A 26,026-nucleotide genomic window follows, 5' to 3' on the forward strand; every position below is an offset into this window, starting at 1 on the left:
ACCCTGTGGCATGATGGGAGTGAAGGAGAAGAAAAGCAGCGATGCTGCAGACTGCAGGTAAGCATTATTTTTTCAATTATTTTCGCGGCGCTGCCCCCCACCCCCAAACCGCTGTCCTCCCCCGTGTTGCATCACCGCTTAAATGCCACCGAAGCCGCCACTATTTGAATCATATTTTAGGCGTCCAGTCAGTCTGGACCGCAGTTTCTTTAGCAGAAACTGCAGAAACATTGTCGTATGGACTTTTGCACTCCTCATCTCGTGGCATCTTGGCAGTGCCTCGACTCACATGGGCCAGACCTGAAAAGAGGGTTCTCCCTTTCTTTCTTTGTTACCAGGTATAGTCAACTTGGCTGTCAAAAGATTGACTCCATTTTAAAAAAGTATTGAAAACCGAGATTTTCTCTGCCAGTCGGACCCGACTAGTTATTTGTCTTCCTAAAATTCTCTTCTTATTTTGCGGTTTTAGGCTGTAGCACCAGTTCACATTTCAGTTCAATTAAAATCACAACGGAATATCGCTGCTCCACCTACACATAGAAAAAATGAAGTTGTTGACATCTGACCCCGCATTTTCATGTTATCCGCTGATAAACAGTGAAAATCCAGTATGTTTGAAAAGGAATGATCCATGGAGGTACATGGGTATTCAGTCTTGCACCCTGGTTTGTTTGCATTGTAAGGCATTAGGACAGTGGCGTAACATTAGCCCGCAGCGGTGCAGGGGGGGAGGGGGGGGGGGAGCTCCAGGGGGACCCTCAGCACAGAACACAGACTGAGTCTGGGACCAAAGTGGTGGGTGGTGGCCAAGAGGGGGGCTCCATGTACTTTGCAGGGGAGGGGGGGGGGGGCTAAAGTTTCGTTACCCCTCTGCTTTAGGAAGGTAATAAACTTTTTTTCTTTAGCCCAAGAGTTCTATTCAGCACTTTTAATTAAAGGGCCCGATTCACAAAAGGCATTTTGCAGTATGTAAAGTATTCCAATAGTGCTGCTTAACGCACTACGAAATGCAACTCACAACCCCACAGCCGGAGAACTCCACCTCCGCCTCTGCCTCGCCTCTCTTTTCTGTGCGGAGAGCTCTGCCCGGGTGGGAGACATCTCCACACACTTAGGTATGCGTTTTAGTAGTAAATGTGGGAGGGGACAAGAGAGGGTGGTGGTGAAACGGGTGAAATAATTATATCTAAGTGGCAGGGTGGTTAAAGAAATGTGAGAAGCGGCTTTGTGACCAACATGCTAATACAAAACTCACACCCAAATTAGAGTAAGACAATTGATATTCTCAAAATACACTTCTAATTCTACTAAGACCTAATAGTGAAAAAACAGGCTGCTCATAGAAAACAGTAGAGGGAGGCAAAAACACTAACACAAATTCATATTCAATGAATTATGAATGTACATAAATTAACATTCTTCATTAATTATATGTTTCATTTAATTATATTTATATATTATATTTACGTATACACTCATATATATGTATAATTTAAAAGTTAATTATAATAATTATCCATTTTCTTTTTTAAATTGTAATAGTACATCCACTACTTTTAATAATACATTATTAATACATTTACATTAAATATTAATTAAATAAGATTTTAAACTTAGTTTAAAAAAGTATCAAAATTATTAGAAATTCTTAAAAACATAACTTAAAACAATGTTTATTACAATGTAAATACAAATAAAAACATTAGTGAGGGTGATGATTTTTAAATGTAATATATATAAAAAAGTAATATTTAAAAATAATTCATATATTTAAATTGATTTACAACTTCATACAAAGTTAGTTTTAGGATATGGTGTGTTGTACATTTTTCTGAAAGTAGACCTAGGTTAAAATTATTTTGTATTTCGGTTTTAAATCATTGTATGTATTTTTTTATTTTAATAATAAATTTAATAAAATGTCTTTATATAGAGATCCTCTTCAGTGGTGGAGAGCTCCATAAACAGATAGAAATACCAAGGTAACGTTACACCCATAAATACAGCTGTAGGAGACCAAACCCTCTCACTTGAGGCAATTGTTACCCTTAGTCTACATCTAGGTGAAAATCTCCATTCTGAAATGGTGGATAGCAAACAAGTGGAGAATTACGCCTAGGCATAGGAGTAGGTCTACACTTGAATAGATCTACACATACAAACTTATGTTTGTGGATCAGGCCCATAGAGGCTCAAATTATTTGCCTAACTAGAAATAGTAATGTTCTTACTGTACGTAAATTGCCTTGTGAAGCTTTTTCGAGAGCACAAGGAATTTGCTGTCAAACAGTGCCACCTACAGCCTTAAGAAAGAAATACATGAAAAGTGTTCTTTCAAAGCAGAAGGAAACAAATAATGGAGCGACTCCTAAAAAAGCTGTTATTTTCGGAATGTTTTCATTTAATGTATCGTCTGAGATGTTCTCAACCTTAGCAAAAGGGTGAGAGAGTGTGAAAAGGGACAACGACAAAGTGAAAATAATGAGATGAGTAAGGCAAAGGTGAAAGACAGTTAAAGCCAGGAAACTTAAAGAGACAAATGATACAGAGAGGAGAGGAAACGGGGAGGCATATATTAAAGAGAGAGGGAGAAGGGTTGGTGAGAAAATCATTTAGAAGGGTCAACAACTGTGGGACAAGCTGTAGAGTACATGCCATTTAAAGAGTATTGGGGAAAAATGAGAATTCCGACATTGGAGTAAGGGGTTTCTCTTGTCGGTGTTCTGGATTTTTATAGTTGGAATAGGTGATGTACGATGCAATTGAATGCCCCTGTGTCATAAACTATTATGTTTTACACATACTTCTACACATCTGGGTTTTCTGTGCCCTTTTGCTGCATATAGTTAATTCCACTCTCCCACCCACAAGATTCTCCATGTAATGCCAGGATGAGATGTATGGAAACTGTGATTCAACTGCAGCCTCCTTCCCTATGTCTACAAAGGGAGGAGGGATTGGTGAATTGGGATGGATGACGGCTGAGTTCACATTCGGTTCAGTGCTAGTCTATATGTTATGGTGGGTTGTGTCAGACAGCCAGGAAGTAATCAAATTATCGATGGTGTGATCTAGCCATAAAAACGTTTTTTTTAAATCCAGATGGACATATTCGCACAGCTGTAGTAAACGTGTGCAGAGATCAGTATTTGTGTATTTGTCAAACACTTGCATGCCTTCCTCTTTGATAATGCATATACATGAATGTAGCTCTCTGTGTAGGTACTGATCAGAAATACACACATATGCACACTTGGAATTATATCATTTCTTAAGGTGCGTAGAAGGTTATCTATGAGCATGTCATCAGATAATTCCATAAAAGAAGACCGGGGCCTGATATATCATAGATTTACGCCGCCTTTGCACCGTGCAAGGCAAAGCAGGGCAACGCAAAACTTAGATTCAGAATTACCAAGCCATGCAAAGCTGCTCTGCGTGGCCTGCTGCATCTGGTGTAATGCAAAGCTGCACAAGTCGCCTCCTAAATCTGCTACTTTGGCTCAAGGCAGCTCATTGTGTGCCTGCACAGTCCGAGAGCAGGAAAGCTCCATATATTGGTAACTATGGTGCATTCTGGCCCTTTCACGCAGTGCAGCAAGTTATCGTGCTACGGTGTGTTGCTTGAAACTATCATAAATATGCCTCCATGTGTGAACAGATACAAAGCCATCTCATGCAAACTTCTATGCTACTTTATTCTATTTGGAGCTCTTATAAAGTGCCACATACCATGTTGCAGTGGCCTGAGAGTGCTCCATGTAGGTGTAATTAAGTGGGGGTGAGAGTCATTTAGACAGTGAAAGGATATTGCTCGCTGGCCTTATGCCTTGTCTGGTTGTACTGTGGAAAACTTTTAAAGCCTTAGGAACTGATTTAGAGTTTGGAGGACGGGATACTCCGTCGCAGGTATGACCGGTATCCTGTACACCATACTACAAGTGTATTATCTCCTATGGCATTTCGAATAGGGTAAACTGTATATTGTCATTTTTGTGACGGAGTATCCTGTCCGCCGAAGTCTAAATCAGGCCGTAAGTCAGTAAGCATTATTCTTAGTTATTTAGACTAAAAAATGGTGGGCAATTTAGTAGTCTTGAAGAGAAGACTAGTCATCAGCCAGATTGAAAGGGCGTGTTTTGGGAAATTTCTGAAAGATTTATTCTTGCCTGAGGTATAACTGTAGAGAGTTGCACAGGAAGATGCCCTGACCATGGCGGGATCTTCCATTGAATTTCTTGTTGCAGGTCGGCTGTACGATAAGCTGGTACAATGTTAGCTTCTGGTTGAAGAGTAGCAAAGTACCCTGGTGTGTGTCCATTGATGGCTTTGTGGACAAAGCAAAGGGGTTCTGGAGCTTGATCTTTCAATAACCAGGAACCTATTTATGGATTGCACTTGACATGCGTAGTATGTTTGTGGCACTTCAAGCCAAAGAGGGATGAGGTCACCCGAGTCTCTACACTGAATTTTGCAAGCAACACAGAGATCACAATTTGTTTTCAAAGTTATCTTTATTTCGCCATCACTGCCATAACGCGCTTTGGTCAACAAAGTGACCATGTTCCTTGACCTTGTATATGTATATAGAGGTGAACAACCTTTACAACGCAACTTTTACACCGCACTACCATTACAACGAAACTATTACAACGCGAAATCTGTTACAACGCATGCCATTACAACGCATGCCATTACAACGAAATGCACTAGATGGCGTGCTAACATTAGAAATAGTGTAGTTTTACTATCCAAACACCTTCCCTACTGCAACGTGGACTGGAGTTAGAATAGTAAATTATACATTTCTAATGTCAGCACTCCATCTAGTGTACGTCGTTGTAAAAGCATGCGTTGTAAAGGCTGCCGTTGTAACAGATCTTGCGGTGTAAAAAATGCGTTGTAACGGCATGCGGTGTAAAAGCATGCGTTGTAACGTCATACATCCGTATATAGATATAGATATATGTGTATGTGTGTGTATATATATATATATATATATATATATATATATATATACATATATATATATATATATATATATATATTTCCAAACAGTTCGCTGATTTCCCTGCCGCTTTTGTGGCGCTTGTTTGCCATTTCATAAATGAAGAATCACGCATAAGGATTTGGGCTCAAGATTGCTTTTGCACCAAGAAAAAGCTGTGGTTGAAAATATATATATATATATATATAATGTATGTGTGTATATATTTACATATATATATGCATGTATGTGTGTGTATATCTATCTATCTATCTATCTATCTATCTATCTATCTATCTATCTATCTATCTATCTATCTATCTATCTATCTATCTATCTATCTATCTATCTATCTATCTATCTATCTATCTATCTATCCATCCATCCATTCATCCATCCATCCATCCATCTATCTATATCTTTTGCAGTAGTGTAGGCGGGACATGCACACAGGAATAAAGAGTGACATTCTGTTGCAGTAGTTCAGGCATGAGCATGGGAAGGATGGGTGATTTCTGAGATATTTTGAAGGATGGTGAACACCTCAAAGAAGGCATGTGTGATAAAAGGCTGATATAGGATCAACAATCATTTAGGGATTGAGGCTGGGGTCATTATCGAAAGGCATCCACAGGTTGCCTACTTTTTCCAAGGGATGACACAGTCCAGGAATTAGGTAGTAGTGCTTGAATGTCCGGGCCCGTGAGCAGAATTTTAATTGACCTACATGTGTTGTAAACGTCTGCGTCTCTGGTACCTGCAGCTATACTCTCAAGCGTTTATGCTTTTAGTTATATTTTCATTGGGCAAAGTACATATTTATGACACTGAGGAAATGTAGTCAAAAAAGACTTCCTTTCCCTGGGAGGGATAAGTTCTTTATGGTTTGCAACAGATTTTTAAATTACAATTGTTTTTCGCCATGCCATTGAACTTCTTCCTACCAGTCTGACTGCTAAATGGTAGCGTTTCTGTGAGGTAAACAGGTTTTCTCTTTCTTTCCAGGTGAGGGATTATTCTGGGACGTACACCGTGAAGTTGATACCCTGCTCCACGGCCCCTTATCAAGAGTACAGCCTGCCCGTGGTCTGCAATCCCAGAGAGCCAATCACGTTCGACCTTGATATCCGCTTTCAGCAGGTACCTCAGTCGCAACTGAAGCATTGTAATGGTCTGTTCACTTTTCAGGACTGACCAAGTGATGCTCTGCTCACAAAAATACAAATGTATCCGGGTACCATTGTTTCTCTTATTGGTGAATTGTGAAAACATTTATCCCTCTTGGAATCTCTGTGGCCAATTCGCAAACACGTGTACGTCGACGTGAAGTAGTTCTGCTGCAGTACTACTCCCTGTACTCTTAAATGCTTTCCTGAGCTGCCACCTGAACATTTAAAACCGGAATACTGTAGGAATTTTCATAGAGAAAGGAGTATGTCCTCCCTGACCTTTTAGTAACAGAGCGTTTAACTACTCAGGAACAATTCACAAATGCATGTACAAAGGAGTCCTCATGTAGTGATAATATGTATTTATGATGCATTCTATTATTCTAATGATTTCTACCTTTGTATCATGCAACCTTACTCTAGTAAGTGGACCTTGTATTTAGTTTGGTAAACAATGGACCCGATTCACAAAGGTAAACTGAGACGAAAGTCTAACTTTAAGACTTTCGGTATTCTCAAAGAGCATTTATGAGTAGTAAAGGTAGACTTTTGTTTCAGTTAATCTTAAGTTTTGGTCTTAAGTTTAACTGAGACAAAAGTCTAACTTTGCCCTTTGTGAACACCCAAGGTCGTAAAGTCAGACTTTCGTCTCAGTTTACCTTTGTGAATCGGGCCCGATGTGTTTGCAACAAAAACCTCCCATTTGGGTAAACAATTCGTAGACAAACCGCAATTCAAGGTGGCAGTAATGAAGGCTATAAAAAGTAAAAACATCTCTTGATGTTATGACCATGTATCGATATTGGAGTGATAGTACCTTTGTTAGAATTCTCAGTAGGTCATTGCATGCCCTTACCAATAAGCCCTAGGGAAGGGGATACCTATGTTGGTGCCATTCTGGTGGGATCAGATCAGAAGGTAAAGCTGAGGGAACAGGAGTCTGGAATGGTGCCGCATTGTACACTAGCCTCAGGTATTTCTGAGTGAGGCAGTGCCTCCCTGCATGTTTCTTGGGGTATGCAGCGATATACCAGACTCGCATCGGTAGAGGGTTTGGAGAGCACCTATGAGGGCAGTGCTGTGCAAGGTGGCACATGCTGTGCCCAGCTGTGTGCATACGTATTTGTCATCTTTGTACACTGTTCAGAGCAGCGCTTTGAAGGAGACTGTACTCAGAGGAACAATTGGCACTGCGATTGAGCCAATAGGGGTGGATTGCTTTAGGAAGGGACTGTTCCTGCTTGGCATCATATGGCAGCCTTGCTCTTACTGTTGTTGTCACTCCATGAGTACATCTGAAGTGCTTTTTGTAGGTGAGTGACCCAGTGGCTGCAGAGTTCAGCTTGAATACTCAACTGTTCCTGCTGTCGAAGAAGGCGCTGTGGTTGTCCGATGGATCCATGGGGTTTGGACAAGAAAGTGACATTTCATTTTCAGAAGGTGAGATTATGTTTACACATATGCAAATCTGCCGTGCTGCATTAATACAGCGTAAATTTTCTTCTGTGGGGGAATTTCGATGGACAAGCGTTATATGGAAGCAAGCAGTAGAAAGGGACACATTCGACTTGGATGGAGACAGCTGTGGGATGGGAGCTATTTCCAGAATGTCGAACATTGCCTGTTACCCAGAACTCCATTAATAACTTTTGCCTTTATGTAACTTGAATAGTCCCAACCCTGAACTCTTCTGTCACAGTGTTTTATTCTTCACAAAAACAAAGAGTGAGGGTCTTGCAAGTTATCGATTATTCTGAATAAAAATGTATGTTTATAATTCCAAACTAATCAGAATATTTCCTCTGGTTGTAATTGTTTGATCTGCATTCTAGGGGAATGATGAGGGATTTTGTGCAAACTGCAGTGTACGGCAGTATACTCTTAGGTGTGTGGGCATTCACGAATGATTTCTACGTAGGTCCCCATCCTGGAACTGCAAATAATGTGACTCTTCTCAAAGGCAGAAAGACCATCTTCTGACCCTAGTTGCCGAATCACTACCTCAAACAGATGCATAGCGCTCTGGAGCAGATACAGACAGCAAGAGGAAATGCCACTTGGGGGTTTATTTACAAACCCATTGCCCGGCGGTGTGTCACTTTTTTTGACACACCAGTGGCGCAGTGTGCCTGCTCATATTTACAAGGCCACGTAAATCCACCCTAAGTGGCTTTTCATGTCCTTGTAAAGATGGCCCCCTTTCACGCATTACTCTGCCTCAAAGGGGTTTTACAGGGGTGTTGCTGTGGCTGTTCTGATGCAACATCTATGGAACCTGACACATTCCAAGATTTACAAGGTTTCGTAAACCTGGGAATTCGTCAGATTCCTTCACCTCCCCAGGGGAGGCGTGAGCGAGGTGTAACGAGGAGAAATACCTTTATTTTCTCATTGGTTTTCCATTTTCTATGTGTGATGCAATCTGCAGCACACACAGAAAGAGGAAAACACCTCTTGTGATTGTTTTAGTGCAGGAAGGTGTCCCTTCCTGCACATAAACACAGGAAGGTGTCACTTCTTGAACAAAAAACAATCACCCCTGCAACACAGGTGCCTGCGTTGGCGCTTGCCAGCCCATTGTGCGCCAATGCAGGGAAGTACAGGAATGCATCGTATCTTGTAGGTATGGCGCATTCCTGCTCTTTTCTTTTGATATAAGGCAGTGCAGCAGGAAGGCTTGCTGTGCTGTCATGCATCAAAACATTATAAATGAGGCCCTTGATCCTTATGGGGATTGGGGAATTTTCGAGCTCACATCAATTTTTCCGTAAGTAAGTTCACACACACAGAAACGTAATTCTGGTTGTGTATAATCATCCTAGTCACATCAAACATCACTGCTAGATTTAATAGAAAAGGGGTCCACACCAGAGTGTATTGGTCTACTTCAATACCGAGCAGGCTCATTGTTTTTATTTCAGTCATATTTAAAAATGTAACATGGTCACCTTCAGAAGACATGTTGCTATATTATTTGCCCTTCGAAATTGCTATAGACTGACATTTAAGCTGTATCGTGTATTCATGATTTGTTTGTTGTTAAGTTCAACCTATAAAACAAAAATAAAAACATTTTAAAAAAAATGTAATATGTAGAAGCCTCTCATGAAATATGTCTGTGTTTCAGGTGAACCAATATTTGGACGTGTGATGGTGGATCCAGTGCAGAACCTGGGTGACTCGTTTCATTGCACTATTGAGAAAGTTTTTCTATGCACCGGGTCTGATGGCTATGTACCCAAATACAACCCAGTCGATGCTGAATATGGCTGCCTGGCTGATTCCCCATCTCTTTTGTACCAGTTTAAGATTCTGGTAGGTTCTCAACACTGGAATGAGTGAGTACATCACATGATCGCACTAAATCTTAGACACTCCTAGTGCAGGATTGATATCCCCAAGTAGGATCCCTCTGCCCTATACAAGACGTGTCACAACACGGTGCTCACACCGAGCTTAAACCTCAGCTCTGACTTTGCACTCACCCATATTTATGTCATTTTGTTTCATTTTAGAGTGTCATATGGAGGTCGGTGAACTCTGATTCACCAACGATTACAGTTCGTAGGTAATATATTTATACAGTGTTACTTGTATAGCACTAACCTAGCAATGGGGTGAACGCATATAGCCGTATGATTTCATGGGCCGCATTACACATGAGGTGCATTTCCCTTCATTTCCTGGTGCAATGAAGGAAAATGCGCCGCATTATGGGGAACTCGCTGCCCCCAGGGCAGTCACAAACTCGTACTGCCCTGGGGGCAGTGTATTCACGTGAAATACTGAGCGGCTGCTTTACAGGTACTCTATGTTTCACTGTGCAGGCGGCAACCCACCTGCACTTTTAAAGGGGAATAGAGATTCCCTTGAAGGCAGGTGCAGTCAGTGGCTGCACCCTCCTGCAAGGGGATGTCTGGGGGGTCCATAGGACCCTGTTTACCTCCTGCAGAGGGCTGCTCTCAGGAGGTGCACTGACAGTACGCCTCCTGAGGGCTTCTTTGCCTCTGCACCCACATCGGTAATACGGTGCGGGTGCAGCGGCAAAGGAATTCCCTCATTTGCATGGGGCACATCCCCATGCAAATGAGAGAATGCCCCCTTGAAGATAGTGCTGGTGCTTTATGTGCTCCAGTGCTATTGGTATTACAGAACTGGCCGCATAAGTGTCTGCGGCCCCTTCTGTAATACCAAAGTGCCCCGGAGGGGCCCAAAGCGGACGCAAACGACCGTTGTGCCCCTGTACCACTTTATGTAATATGGACCCATATCTGGGTTAGCAGTCCGCACCGAAGCAATAGGCAAAGTACAACGCCACACTGAGTCAATTCTTCCAGTAGATTATATGTTGTACTTGGCCCTTTTTGCAGGGTCATCCCTGAACTTTTTGCCTTCCTCCTGTATTTTGTCTGACCTGTTGTTGGTGGTTTTTTGACTCTGGGCACTTTTTCACTGCTGATCACTGCCAAAGTGCAAGTGCTCCCTATTGTAAAATAATGTAATGGAATAGTGATTCCATGATTGTTTATTTGATTTACTTGTCAGCCCCTAGTACAGTGCACCATGTGTGCCCAGGTCCTGTAAATCAAATGCTGCTAGTGGGCTGCAGCACTGATTGTGCCACCCACAGAAGCAGCTTGTAAAATATGTCTCAGGCCTGCCATTGCAGAGCCTGTGTGCAGTCTGGGACTGCCATGTTGACTTGGTAAGTGCACCCACTTACCAGTCCCTAAACCTTCCCTTTTCTACATGTTAGCCACCCGACGGTGGGCCCTAGGGCACGGTGCATTGTGTGTGAAAGGTAGGACATGCCCTGATGTGTGTGGCACGTTTTTCACTATTGCAAGGCTACCTGTTCCCATAGGCCAGAATGGGCAGTTTGATTATAACATCTTATAATCCTAACTGACCCAGGGAACAAGGTAAAAAAACAAATTTAGTATGCCTGAACTCAGAATGATAAAATACATCTTTTAGTGAAGTTGGTTTTAACATTCTGTGTTTGAAAATACCACTTTTAGAAAGTAGGTATTTTCTTGCCTAACCATCCAGCCTGCCTCTGCTAGGTTGTGTATTGCATGTCTGGTTTGTGAATGACAGGGGCTGGGGTGGCTCCAGGAGACAGGGTGAGTCAGCACTAGGCTGAATAGACCTATCTGCATTGGGAGTGGTGGGAGGAGTCAATCAATCAATCAATCGGGGTTGGTAAAGCGCGCTACTCACCCGTGAGGGTCTCAAGGATCTGGGGGAGGGAAAGGTAGGGCTGCTCCGGTCAGTCGAAAAGCCAGGTCTTGAGAGCCCGTCTGAAGGTGTGCAGGGTTGGCGAGCGTCTTATTTCTACTGGGAGAGTGTTCCAAGCTGTGGCTGCGATGTATGAGAAAGCTCTCCCTCCAGCTCTCCTCCGGTGGATGTGTGGGACCTCTGCTAGCGCGAGGTCGGCTGAACGGAGGTTCCGCTTGGGTGCGTGGAAGCTCATTCGGTTGTTGAGGTATTTGGGTCCGATGTTGTTGAGGGATTTGTAGGCATGCGTGAGTAGTTTGTAGGTGACCCTCTTCTCGACGGGGAGCCAGTGGAGTTCTCACAGGTGTGGAGTCATGTGTTCGTGGCACGGTGTCCCTAGGATGAGCCTGACGGCCGCGTTTTGGATGGTTTGGAGTTTGCATATTACGGATTTGGTGATTCCGGCATAGAGGACGTTGCCATAGTCGAGCCTGCTGGTGATGAGTGCGTGGGTGACGGTCGTTCTGCAGTCTGGGGGGATCCACTTGAAGGTCTTACGTAGGATCCGGAGGCAGTTGAAACTGGTGGAGGAGATAGCGTTGATTTGGCGGTTCATGGAGAGGGAGGAGTCGAGGATTATGCTGAGGTTCCGAGCGCGGTCCATCAGGGTGGGTGGGGGTCCCAGGGCGGGAGGCCACCAGGAGTCGCTCCAGGTGGAGGGGCAGGGTCCGAAGGAGTAGCACCTGGGCCTGAATAGGGCTGTGCCTGCTTTCCACAATGCTGGCTCCACCTCCTGTGGTGCGTCTGATGACCCTGGCCCACATTGACAAAGGAAGAAATTGTGCACTGGCAGAATGCACCTAGAACTGGTTTGGACTAGGTACAGACACTCTCTGCCTTCAGGGACAAAGGATTTGTGTGTATAAAAAGGGGGACCCAGACCCCAGAACTTTAGATCGCTTCTGGGAAATCAAGAGGAATCTTTGCCAAGGAGAAGAAACCTGAGAAGCTGAAAGAGGATTACTGCCCCTGTGCTGTTTGCTGTCTGGGGTTGGCCTGCAGTGGTTACTTGTTGCCAAGGAAAGGAGAAAAGGACTTTGCTGTTTGCTTTGTCATCTTGAGGAAGATCTCCAAGGGCTTGAACTGAGCTTTCCTCCTGTCTGAAGTCTCAGGGACCCAAAGACTTCACCACTAGCTCCCCCTGAATTTCCATGATGGGAATTCTAACCTACAGAGAGGTGCCTGCAACTATTCAGGACCTCTGGAGACTGTTTGTTGCTGGGAGCTGGAAGCGCGACGCAACAAGAAGAAGTGTGTTGCTGCCACAGCAGTTGCCGTCGCAACGCCAAAGAGGCGTGCGCAGCTGTTTGCCATCGCAGACGAAGCGTGATGCATCACCTGAGAAGCGTGCAGCCGCCACAGAGGTCACCGTCGCATCACCAGAGAAGCACGTCGCAGGGCCTGTTGCGGCTCCAAAGATCATCGATTTCGCCGCACGGCCGGCGGGTGTGCATGCATCGCATCCACGTTGTCGCATCGCATCCAAGACGCCATTTTGTCGCATCGCACCGGATCGTCGCATCGCATTGAGACGCCATTTTGCCGCATCACACCGAGTCACAGTAAGAAACTGATGCATCACCTCCTCTCCGGTAAGGAACTGACGCATCACCTCCCCTGCGCTGCAGTATGGAACCGATGCACCACCTCCCCCGAAGCAAGGAACTGACGCATCAGTTTCCCAGTGACCCTTTTGTTTATTTTGTGTGACGCATCCAAGGTAATTGGAGAGTAAAGTGTTGCATTAACCATCTACATTGAACTAAGCTATTTCTACCATTCTAAAGTTATATTTGTATTACAGTATTGTGGATTTTTGTCATTTGGCCTTGTGTTAAGTCTAGTAAAGATTACTTATTGTTCTAAACTGGTGTGGTGTCCATTTGTAGTGTTTTCACTGTATTACTGTATGTGTTCACAAATGCTTTACACACTGTCTCTGAGATAAGCCTGTCTGCTCGTGCCAAGCTACTAAGGGGGTGAGCAGGGTTTATTCAGGAGTGTATCCCCCTTTCCCTGACTAGAAGCAAGGGTTCCTATTTGGCCAAAGGTGTATACCATTGCCAACTAGAGACCCCCATTTCTAACAGTATAGTATTAAAGAGTGAGGATATGTACAGCAGAATTAACAAATTCATTTTTATGTAATTCCATTCCATAAGTACAAAAGTAAACTCAGGCACTTTAGTTACTTTCATCAAATAATCGCAAAATAGATGCCGGAGATGATAGGTCTTTATTTCTTCATTCATCGCATCATAGGACAGGCAGTCATCGGAAAGAGAAACAGCCAACACATGCTTTGCCCCGTCGTGGCATGCAAGCCTGGGTCTTTTCATGGGCTTTGTACAATAAATCTAGCTGCTCTAGTTGAGTCCAAATAGGGTTCGTCATCTAATGGACTAAAGTTACCGGATTGCTAAAAGGCTGTACTTGTAGCAGTCTGTGTAGGCATTGTGTGACATGGTGTCTGCATGATCCCAGCGGACGGGTCAAGTCTGGTCTCTATAGTTGGGAAGAAGCAGATGCTACTTCCAGGCTATAGGTAGACTGCATGAGACTAGACTTGACTCGACCACGGAGATCTTACAGGCACCATGCATCTGAGCAGTGACAGAGTCGCCTGGCATCGAGGAATGTAAAGTGGCATCCTAAAACCACTTCTGTGGAGAATAATTCAGAAGTAGGAACCTGTAACCTGAATGTCCAGCTGCTTGACCACAAGTGAACCTGCATCCTAGCTGCCACAGGCTAGTTCTCCATCACCGATCGGAGCCCCCTGGTGTTCTTTGGGCTCCTACAGTTCCAGTGCTACAACAAATGTTCTGTGAGGATCAGACCAGATTCATGAAAGACAGGAATTCTTGTGTTCTCCAGAATCTAGTACAATGCTTTTGAACACAACTTGGCTTTTTAACACGTAAATTCCGAAAATGATTGGTGCATGTTTCAAGACTTTCAGGCACAGATAATTGCATCCTAAATCATGTGTCATTTGGTGTGGGAAAGACCCAGTACTCGTGTTGCACTTACTTCGAGTTCAAGATGGGTCCTATCTTCCTATCAAGGACCCTATCTTATGGTTGTCCAGTTCAGATGTCTAGCATAACTAAGAGTCTCGTAAAATGGCCAGATCCAACCATAGTGCTCCTCCCAGAGGTTTTCTGCTTGTTTTAAAACAACAGAACCTACACATTATGGCGTAATTGAACACTTGAATCATCTTCCCATGGTCTCCGGGAATGGAGTTTCACAGTGGATGAATCACCTGTATTCTGTTCGGGTAATGAATGTGTATTGACAGAGATGTAGTCATTAGCCTATTTTGATCCCCGTGCCGGGTCTATAGGACAGAAATGGGTAGAGGCACTTGGCGAGAATGGTAAATTTTTATTTAGTTCTTTGTAACAAGTGACACAGTAACAGTTAACGTCCACAGATCACCAGTAGTCACTCTCTTGTGCATGTTTTGTAAAATCAACATACATTTGGTGAGTAGTTCTGGAGAGATGAGTCCTAACCCATTCTACTAGTATAGATGCAAATGGGGTGAATGTGTATTTCATTAACATGGAGCCGTATTATGGAAGTGCCCGGGAGGAGGTGCAACAGGCACTTGCGCCCACTTTCCACACCCCTGGGGTACTTTGGTATTACAGAAAGGGTCATTTATTTCTCTCGAATGAGTTTTGTGGGAGGAATACATGTCTGAGCTAAATGTATGCAACTGATCACTCCCCAACAACTCCAGTACTCCTCCTGTGAGATACTGGCAACTTGCACTGATTGCGTAATGGAAAATAGGGCTACGAGAAGCGAAACTAACAAACCCTATCAGTGACTGGCTGTTATTGGTTTGCAGGTGAATTAACCTCACAAAGGTAGGGTGACCCACATTAACACCAAATAATTACTCAAGTTCCTCAATTGAATAAATCTACGTTACCAACTGCAGCCTAGCTTCTTTACCATACTTACGGATGGCTTGTATCCTTCCACTGCTACATTCAGGAAACTGATTGTTTGTTACGGTACTCCATAGGAGTGCAAATGTTTTCTTGCTATCTCACAGTCTACCTGTTATGCTGCTTTTCCCTCCCCCTCTGCCCACTTACTCATTTTCAAGATCACTTATTCATTAACTGAATCGCAAACACAGATCAAAAACAAGTAAAAAATATAACTTCTCAATAAACAAACTTATTGAATTTACCAATGCTTATTTTTTGTTATTATTATTTTGCTTTTTGCTGATGCTGAATAGAATCCGAAAAAGCCATTGTCATAGTCAGTAGGGAGGCATTGGCACAGCCAAAAGGCAAGACCTATTGGTGTTGCCAGTGCTTGTTTCGTAACGCTTTGTGGTTCTTGAAGCGGTCTTGAAATTCCACAATATGAGTATGCACAATTACATTTTTTGTGTTTCTATGTGTATTGGTGTTTTCAAATGTTTTTTTTCCATTTTCTTCATTGTACCTCACCCTGAATCTCAAGAGCCCATTCACTTTTGTCCTTTTATCAATATGCAATGTAATCATTTATTTCAGACAAGAGTTTACAAATCAACTTGTCTCATTCACCTTTGTTATCTAGGACAAAGCACAACCAGAGACACAGGCCACCACCTTTGGAGCTGTTCCATTCAATGCAAAACTGGCAGTGGATGAACCTGATGGATTGCCTCTAGTTAGACAACCTGGATCTGATGGTTTTAAAGTGGACTCCACTCCTCTGTTTCAGGTGAGCAGAAGCACCAAGCCCGTCCTAAGAGCAGAGGGTGGCTTCCCAACCGGATGCATACAGTGGTGACAGAAAATATTAGACGTATTGAAAACTGAGGCAGATGGATGATGCTTGCATCCAGCTCTAAAATGATCAGAGCTTTGAAACATATGAAGAAGCATCACAGGATAATAAGCTGATAAGGGGAAACATCTGCAAGATTGATTTAGACTGGCTACAGGATACAGGGTCCACACTTACAACACCACAACAAGAATGCAGATGTTAAAGCATGTTTGATTCCTGTGCCCTACTTGTTATACGTTTACATTTCCTGCAGGGAATGAGGTTGTGTATGTCAACTTCATTTTTTGAAGATGAAGCACTAAAAACATGTTCAGGTCTTTGGACATGCAGGGCATCATTTACAAGAAACTGGCGCATCGCAGCATGAAAGCAGTGATGCGTCAGTTTACTTGTACCTACAGAAGAAACCCTTGCGGCACCATGGATGTGCTGTATTTATTATGCATTGCTGGAGTGAAAACTGACGCAACTCCAGCAATGCGTCAAAATACAGAGGTGATGCGTCAGTTTTGAGTGACGCATCGCCTACTGTATGGTGACCATTATAATAGCGCTTGAAAAGGTGGAAAACTCACCTTGCACTCTATTACATTGGTCCACGCATACAAGTGGGTAGAGTGTACTTATGTGCCGTCGTTGTGTAAAAAAAAAAAGTGACGCAATAGTGGGGCAAGGTGACGCAAGGAGCTTGTAAATAAGCCCCCCAGTATCGAGAATGTTAAAATGCAGAGTTCAGACACTAAATTATTGCTATAATTAGTATGGGTAAGCAATTAGCAGTGGAATAGTCAAAATAGCCATTTTCGAATTTGAAGTTATGAATGACTTAGTCTATTTGTTTCCAGATGTCATGATTTGTGGACGGTCCTGTGTGCCAGAAAGATAAAACGAAGGGCTTACCCTGGGAGAGTAGATATCTGCCGCCCTCATCTCATGCCATCGTATTATGATGCCAAGCCCTAAAGCGCTATTCCCATGTTATTGCTGCTATACAGTGTAAGCATGGAAATGAAATGAGGCGGGCCAGTATGTGAATGGACAATGGGATTGGTAGGAGACATGACAGCTGATTTTGAGTTTGAGGGTAAAGACTAATCTGTCTCCTCCCAGCAAGTAAATGATGCCCCACTCATTCAGAGATGGGTACAGGAGAGGTCACTAGTACATGGCAGCAGTAACTCCACTTACCCTGGCTCTGCCATGTTCTTTCATTACCGCTAGATCTCTCTGACAAAGTACCCACCTGATAAACAGGTGCCTGATTGTGCCCTTGGGTAATCGTAAGGTGACTAGTATCCTCACCACCACTGGCTGCCTTTAGCCTCTCCCCTCTTCGAGCTTGGATACTTTACACGAAATTCCATAAAAAACAGTAATAGAAAGCATTATGCATACACTGAATGTACATGTGTGGCACAAGGATTATTTTTGCTGGATCCAATTCACAATAATAGTTGTGCACATAAATTGCATTTTAGCTAGGCCACTCTTTGAATTCACAAGACTATGATTTGCACTTGTAATATGATTACACATAAACGAAGATGTTTTGTGTGAGTAAACATTCAATTGTCGCAGGATTCCATGTGCACTTATGGAAAATTTAGGGGGCTAATTTACAAGCCCATTGCGATGCTTGTGCATCACTTTTATTAACGTGCCGGCAGCGCAATGGGCTTCCGTTTATTTACAAAGTCTTGTAAAATCACCGTGTGACTTTTCATGGTCTTGTAAATATGTTTTCTTTTCACGCGTAACTCTGCGTGAAAGGGGTGTACCATGGGTGTTGCGGGTGTTCCCAAGCAATATCCATGGAACTTGATGCATTTGCATGTAAGGAGGCGCAATGAGGAAAAATACTTTAATTTCTCTTCATTTTTTCCTCTTTTTAGAAAGAGGAAAGTGACTTTAATGATTGTTTTTGTGCAGGAAGGGACACCTTCCTGCTCATAAAAAATCATCCCCTCAGCACAGGCATCCGTGCAAAATGATGCAAAGGTGTCTGCACTGGTGCCCAGCTCCTGTTTGTGCGCCGGTGCACGGGAGAAAGACAGGAATGAACCGTATCTTGTAGATACCGTGCATTCCTGCCCTTTTATATTGACACACGGCAACGCAGCTAGAAGGCTTGCTGCGCTTCCATGCGTCAAAATATTATAAACTAAACCCTTAGTGCGTTTTGCAGCATAGACGTCTTCTAGAGTCCCATACTGTGCATATTCCGCCATCTAGTGGTTGGAGTTGGAAATTGCTGGACAGACTACAACCCCCTTTATGTGTGTGCAAACTCTCAGATTAGTTTTTTCCGCCATGGAGATCAGAGGTGCACGGAAGACGTCTGATGCGTTCCTAAAGTTTGTTAATATGTACCCATGCAGGATTGTAGCACGTGGGTGCAGATTATAGATACCCGACTTTTTTTAGGACTAACGGGTCACAGAGACTGCACAAACCTCATCAGAATGAATACTCAGAAATCTGCCTTCAAGGGGAGGTTTACAAAAATGCAGCATATGTTTATTGTTTATTGTCATTAATCGGATGATGAATTTCAGCTCTCAGGAGGCCTTGAATCCAATCTTTAGACCTCACTCGAAGGCCAGTTTCCTCAAATGTGCCTATATGTACCAGATTTGTTTCTTATACAACAGGCCAGGAGGCAGTTGTGTTCACTTGATTCAGAACGTCACCCACAAAGGCAAACTGGGGTAACTGATCACCATTTGTGGAGATGTCTTGTAACGAAACTCCTCTTCTGGAAGAATACGAGTGATACCGAAGCCAGAACCAATAATTCCCTGTAGTGCATTTAGCTGAAGAGTTTAATAACCCTTTAAGAACAATGGGCCCGATTCACAGAACTAACTTAAGACAAAGAAGGCACTTACTCATTTTGGTATTCACAGAAGACACTTACTCACTTCGGTATTCACAGAAGTTAGGAGTCCTAACTTTAGGACTCCTAAATGCCTTCTGTGAATACCGAAAGTCTTAAAATTAGGATTTTTCTCAGTTTAGGAGTCCTAAAGTTAGGACTCCTAACTTTACTACTACTAAACTGAGAAAAATACTAATTTTAAGGCTTTCGGTATTCACAGAAGGCATTTAGGAGTCCTAAAGTTAGGACTCCTAACTTCTGTGAATACCGAAATGAGTAAGTGCCTTCTGTGAATACCAAAATGAGTAAGTGCCTTCTGTGAATACCAAAATGGTAGTAAGTTTAGGATTTTGTCTTAAGTTAGTTCTGTGAATCGGGCCCCAAGTCAGGAAAAAAAGATAAATGTTTGGGTTCACAAGGGACAACCTCAAATCCAAGTGTTTAGAACATGGTTCGCACTCCAAACTGTTTTGTATTTTTACGTCTGTTTAACAAAATATAACACTGATTTGTGTTACTGAGACAGTGTAATAGAAGGGTAGAATATCTGCCATTTTCCAAAATATGTTTGTGAAAAGGGTTTGTAGTTTTGTATTATTACATTATCCTTCTCAACTTAAGCGAGGGGAGAATTCATAGTTATAAAGGTTCATCTTTTTACTTTACTCTACTCTGCAGAAAATGTGAGTGAGTAAAGAAATAAAAAAACAATTTAAATAGTTCATAAACATTGAGCTGTAAGTCTCTCTGGTGTGGACCAGGTGATTTTACCTTTGATATTCTTGTACATATGTTTGGTTTCTTTCACAGTGATATCCACTTTCAATCTATACTGGTAGCAACAATAGTTCAGGAGTGGGTGCCAAAATCCAGGCATGTTGGAGTATTGGACTTCAACCCCAGTTCTGTTACAAAAGCCACCGTCTTCATCAAAACTATGCATCGTACTCGGTCACCATAAGACAAATGCTCACGTAAAAACCTTTAAAATAAAACCTAGTACCGACCCTCTTGCAACCTCCTTGATTATTGCATCCTTGAATGCAGAGGTGTTACCAGAACCCATCAAAAGATGACTTGTCACATTATTGAAAGCATTGAAACAATTACAGGATCTAATTTATCCGATTTAACTTAACTTAAGGAGGGAGTTGTTTTGGGGTATCAACAACCATATTTGAAGAGTAACAACCTAATGCATGCTCTCAAGAAATCTGCGCTGACAGTGTATCACAAAAATCAGAATCACTCTGAAAGTGGATCACCATCAAATAGTTGGCCAAAGCACAGAAGGGCATATTATCAAGGCGGCGCTATGAAATTATCACCGCTTTTGCGTCCATTTTTGGGCGAAAAGCAGCGATAATTTAATTGCCTTACCAGCAAAGACACGCTATCGCTTGTTTTGCTGACTTAGCGCCCGTTTCCAGCACGCCTAACTTTGCATCGCTAATGAGATGCAAAGTAGGTGTGGCTGTGAAACCAACCAGGGAAAATATCGCGAAGTCAGCTTCGTGATATTAACAAGGAAGGGTAGCGATTTTTTAAATCGCGTTAAGGATGCCTTAACGCAGGAATTTAACATCTGTTAAATTCCTGACTAAGGCATACTTAACATGGGGGGGGTGGATTCTGTGTCTAAGACCACAGGCCCTATCATCTAGAATATAGCCGTTTTCCACGATGGAAAACGGCAATATCCACACTATCTCTGGAATTTTTATCGCCTCAGCGATGCACATTGTTGATAACGCGCTAACCGGGTGATAAATTCCAGAGATAGCCGGCGATAAATATGCAAGCGCTAAGCGCACTTTGCGATATTTATCGCCGGCCCTTGGTAATATGCCCCATAGTGAGGCTCTACATTCTCCTTTTCCTTTGCTGTGGTTCTTACCTAGCTCTTTCTCATCAGGTATGGTTACAATGACTACAGAATGTCACTTTATGTACAGCCACCGCAGGGCGCAAGTATAGCACACCTAGGCAGCAGCAATGGCTACATTGGTTGCTGAAAGATATCCCTTCCCTTTTAAAGGATGCAATGTACTCCCAAGAGCCCTTTTAGAAGTAGGATAATCTTTTAAAACTCGCATTGCCAAGCTGTGTACTCTATTTAATTCACATAATTCTAGTAGAAGTCTAATGTTTGCAAATATGGCATGTCATTTGCAGTGCAGGTTGCCCATATCTTGAATTGCCACACACTGCTCTTTCACTAAGAAAGTACCCTGCAGACAGTTGCAAAAGAAACCCACAACTTAGTTGTTCAAACAGTAAATTCTCCAGCCTCTGTGCCTCCACTTGTCATCAGCCATTGCCAGTAGGAAACCCGGTGACTGTGTGCTTTAGAATTAAAGAAAATAAAGTAAATACATCAGAAGGAATGTATTCAGAAGAGCAGACGGTTTATGCCTAGGATACAAAGACCAAATTTAGAATTCAGTTAGTTTCTAATACAGCCAATGCTGACACATCTTTGACTGCAAGCATTATTCACTGTGGCGATAAGTAAAGGTGGGAATGTGTGGTGCCAGTTGACTTGGTATGTTGTGCACGCTTCCTGTTTTGTTTAAAGTCGGCATGTCGGCCTTTTAAATCTTTGTAGAAAATAATTATTTTACAACATTGTTATTTAACAAACAATTATATATGAAGGATTTTACTGATTGGGTTTGGAAAGTATGTAAGAGTGCCAATTTAGGGACAGATATACTAAGCATTTTGACAGTTGCAAAGGCTCTGATTCAGCGTTTGTGACCAGTAAACAGCACATATCACCTTTAGTTACTGCTATCCTGAGGATGAGAACTTGGTTTGAGATTAAAAAGATATGTGAAACCCTTATGTGCTTATCATGGGTAAAACGTTGTTTTTTTACACTTGTTTCAGTTTTAAATGGGCATTGAAATGTATTCCAAGCTGCACGTTTATAATAACTAAAATCTTTTGTTCCTAGGTTTCCTTAGGTCGAGAATGGTACATCCACACAATCTATACTGTTAGATCAAAGGAAAATGCAAACAGAGGTATCGGTAAAAGAAGCATAGAAGAACATCATGCGATCTTTCATGGAGTTCACCATAAAACGTCACTAAAGAATCACCAGAAAAGATCTGTTAGAGAAGCTCCACCCCTTGCAGCAGAGATTGGCGTTGAAAACAGCAGGGGAACTAATATCCAACACATTGCCCTCGACCGAACAAACAAAAAACAGATTCCTCAAAGAGAGGTTATTCTTGATGGGATCACACCGAGGGAAGTGAATAACAGGGATACCGAGGTCAATATTGTCTCAGTTGTTGGAGGAGTTTCTGCTATGCTACTGGCAATCTGTTTAGTAGCAATTATTATTTTGTTGGTAAGGCGTAAACAGCAGTCTAAGAAGACAGAAGTACAGACTGGTTCAGGCAGCAGCGAGCCCATGATGCCACCACCTGGTTATAACAATGACAGCTCTGAAGTGTGAGCCAACATTCAGTGGCATGGACCCACCTCTGTTAGTGCCTCAAACCTTTTCAAATACTGTATTTAGCAATGGTGTGCTGTTTTGACAAAAGTACAGGTTGTGTGGCTCCAGTTGTACTTGAACTCTTCGATTTGAAGTTGTACGGAATAGATAGAATCCAAACCAACTATTCTAATTTGCACAGAAAACAGTTGTGTCGGACTAATGCAATGCACTACACACTAGGAGCTAATGAGAGAACACCATCAATGGGAAATATTTTCCACTGTTTAAGAAAAAAAAGATATCTAACGGTGCTGAAGACCTTTTTTTCCAAAGGAAAGATAAAATATATTACATATACCGAAGTGCCAACTTTGGAGATGCAATGATTACATTGATGAATTACATTTTTTTAGCATTTTCATCTGAAGACATTAGTCTGTGAGAACTTTGGCATTGATTTGGAAGAAAACTTGCCAGTGAAAATAAATTTTACTAGACAATGTAATGTTACTATCAAACAGAAAGTTTATTTTTCCTGTTTTTCACACTGTTACTTCCTCATTTCTCTTTGCTCATATAAGTTCTTATTAAACCAAAGATTGTTTTTGAACTCAAAGAATGCTTAATGGAGTGATAAGGCACTTTCCTTGAATGCTTGTCATTGGTTTAAAAGTATATTTTGTAAGACTGTGCAGTAAATTATTTTTTAGTGTGCACAGTATGGATAAAAATACCAGAGATGTTACAACATATAATCTCTATAAAAGGTAATACGATTTCAACATTATTGACAAGGTTCTATAAGAACTAAGCAATAGCTGTGTTAGAGTTTTTAATAGTGAGTATTTTCTTTCTTAATTTGCAATTGAATTACATGTGTTAACAATATACTGAAAATATCAAATTGATGGGAACAAGCATTTATTTAATGTACAATCATTGTGCCTCTTGAGAAACACCCTCTTCTGCTACTATATATTCTTTACTTTAGCATAGGAGAACTAGAATATTAGCATTGTTTAGCTGAGGTAAAGTTCTGTTGCACAGTATAACTCAAATACACATAACTGTTTTCCTCAAAGAAGGTGTTTTTTGTTAATATTCAGTTTTTACTGTACGCTTTATTCAGGTGTTTATAGCTGTCTGTTCTTCTGTGGTGCAGCACTCTCTAAAATATGCATGCAAGCATTTGTGGTAATGCTCAACCACTAGCACTTGTGTAAAATGAATTTTCCATCCCGCTGAGAATCCTATAAGGATTTTTTTTTTACCATCTGGCCAAAGCAATATAATGATGTAATGAAACCAAAAAGTTAAACATGATCTTTATATCCAAATCTTAGACAAAACTCAGTTTTAGCAAGTCATAACACATATTTATAAATATATAAAGGGTAGGAGGCCAGTTAATTGTTATTATGTTTGTACATACTCCTAACCCTTCAATATTTACGATATGGGTGACGCTCGTAATGGGAAAGGATGAGTTTAAATGTGATTTAATTCTCTGAAAACTTTTCATATTGTAAAATAAGAAAAACATTCTTGTGCATTATCTGTCAAGGAGAATGTATTTACTTTATATTGCATAGGGCTACCATGTGTAAATTGAAAACAAAAACTGTTTTTTTGACATATATATTCATTTTCTTGATCTTGAACTAAGGTTTAAAAATAGTTGTATTTTTCAGTTTCCTCTTCAAGTACAATTTGAAGTACATATAACATAATCTACCATATTATGAAAGGGCACAAATGCCCTGCAACCACTCCCTTAATGTCAATATTCAATTGTGGTGCATGGTACGGATTTGATAACAACAGATCAGCCCCCACTAAGGAAGTACATGTTTACACATATACCATTTTCAATATTGCTTTTTGACCAACCGGACAGTGATATTTATATGACATAGGTTATAGTCTTCTTAATTGCCCATCAACCTAATAAGAATGGGTTTAGCATCAAAACATTAAAGCATGCATGTACAATTACTATATTTCTGTATTGTGCAGGCTCTGCCTTAAATATAGTATGGGTCATTTATCTCTTTTTCTTAAAACACGTTCAGTGTTTGTGGCTGCTGACGACAGGTGAAGAGTACCTGATGCTACACAGCAATCCACCTTGTTACATGACACTCTTTTATGCAGCTGCAGGCGCAAAAGAGCATCAGTTCGTTTTGAACATTATTAGATGTTTGTGGTAAAAAATGTTTATCATTTTAGTTTTTTATTTTTACTCAGGAAATACGCTTTTTTATGGGAATTCATACACCATTAATATTTTCTTTCAAAATATGGACAACGTAGTTCATAGTAGGTATTGTGATCCATTGATGCCACAACCAACAACATAGGTGGCTTGCTGTATACAAAGATACTAGAACTGTATAAGCAAATGTAAATCATTTGGTATATGGCTGAGTTGAGATCAGGTGTACGATGTAGCTGATTAAATTAACCTGGTGCTGAGATACTCTCTCTGTCTCTCACACGCACACACTGCGGTGAATCTATTTTATGTTGAATTATTTTTTTATTGCATTGTAGTACTAGCGGAGACTTGTCTGTTTGACATGCAATCACATTTCACTTGCAATTCAGATGCAGAAAACAGTAATATTTATATATGCCATGAAAACATGTAGATTATTTTGAAACTATTTGCTTATTAAAACTCATTTGGTATTATTTTATAAGTGTATCCTTCTGGAATAGGGATGTGAAACACAGACTATTGTGGAAGGAGAGCCTTTGAAGTGGAAATGACAAAATAAAATATACCCATGACTGCTGAAATGAAGCAGGTCCTTAAAAATGATAACATACAACAAATCAATAGTAGTTCATTTAACAAAGCTCTATACAATGTCAAAATAAGCACGTGTAGGTCAGAAAGATTCACATTATCTGCACCTTCAACATCAGTTAATGTAGCAATCTCTTGCTGATCCATCTTCACATTCTGTGTGAATATCACAACATATTATTGCAAGGAGTTCTGCACTGAGATCCTGTACTACACGGTCATGAATACTCTTCATTGAGAATGTTGAACAACTTTCTTCTTGTTGCTAATATTAAGACATGCCATTAAAGTATCACCTTTTCTTTAAAACTGTCCAATTTAAGGAAAGCCAGTACTGTAATTTGCAACATGGACCTCAAAGTGCAATCTGGTCTGCAATAAATGTCACTTTTTCACTCTGGTGTCACTGCGTTCTTTTTATAAGTGTTGTATTGTCCAATCACACAGTGCATAGATCTTGTTTTATGGTGTAACATTACTAAATAAATTGTAAGCAAATTAATGTATTTTAATCATTTGTTTGAAAAGCTTTTCAATTAGTCTCCCTTTGATTTCTATATTTTCATCCTGCTATTCTCACCAACTGTTATCCACAAAATTGAATCTTTTTTTGAGATAAGCATCTATCTCACTATAT

General features: G+C 41.4%; 1 protein-coding gene across 1 annotated transcript in view; it reads left to right on the plus strand.

The window, feature by feature from the left end:
• The window catches only part of FREM2 (FRAS1 related extracellular matrix 2), a 583,269-nt gene extending 557,485 nt beyond the window's left edge, over window positions 1-25,784 (plus strand). The window contains exons 20-24 of the mRNA XM_085621760.1: window positions 5,993-6,127; window positions 7,470-7,596; window positions 9,284-9,471; window positions 16,030-16,176; window positions 22,083-25,784. Coding sequence (XP_085477886.1) covers window positions 5,993-6,127; window positions 7,470-7,596; window positions 9,284-9,471; window positions 16,030-16,176; window positions 22,083-22,592 — 1,107 coding nt within the window. The 3' untranslated portion in view covers window positions 22,593-25,784. The remainder of the gene's footprint in view (window positions 1-5,992; window positions 6,128-7,469; window positions 7,597-9,283; window positions 9,472-16,029; window positions 16,177-22,082) is intronic.
• The last annotated feature ends 242 nt before the right edge of the window (window positions 25,785-26,026 follow it).

The sequence above is a fragment of the Triturus cristatus genome, chromosome 8 (genome assembly GCF_964204655.1).
Source record: "Triturus cristatus chromosome 8, aTriCri1.1, whole genome shotgun sequence".
NCBI lineage: Eukaryota > Metazoa > Chordata > Amphibia > Caudata > Salamandridae > Triturus > Triturus cristatus.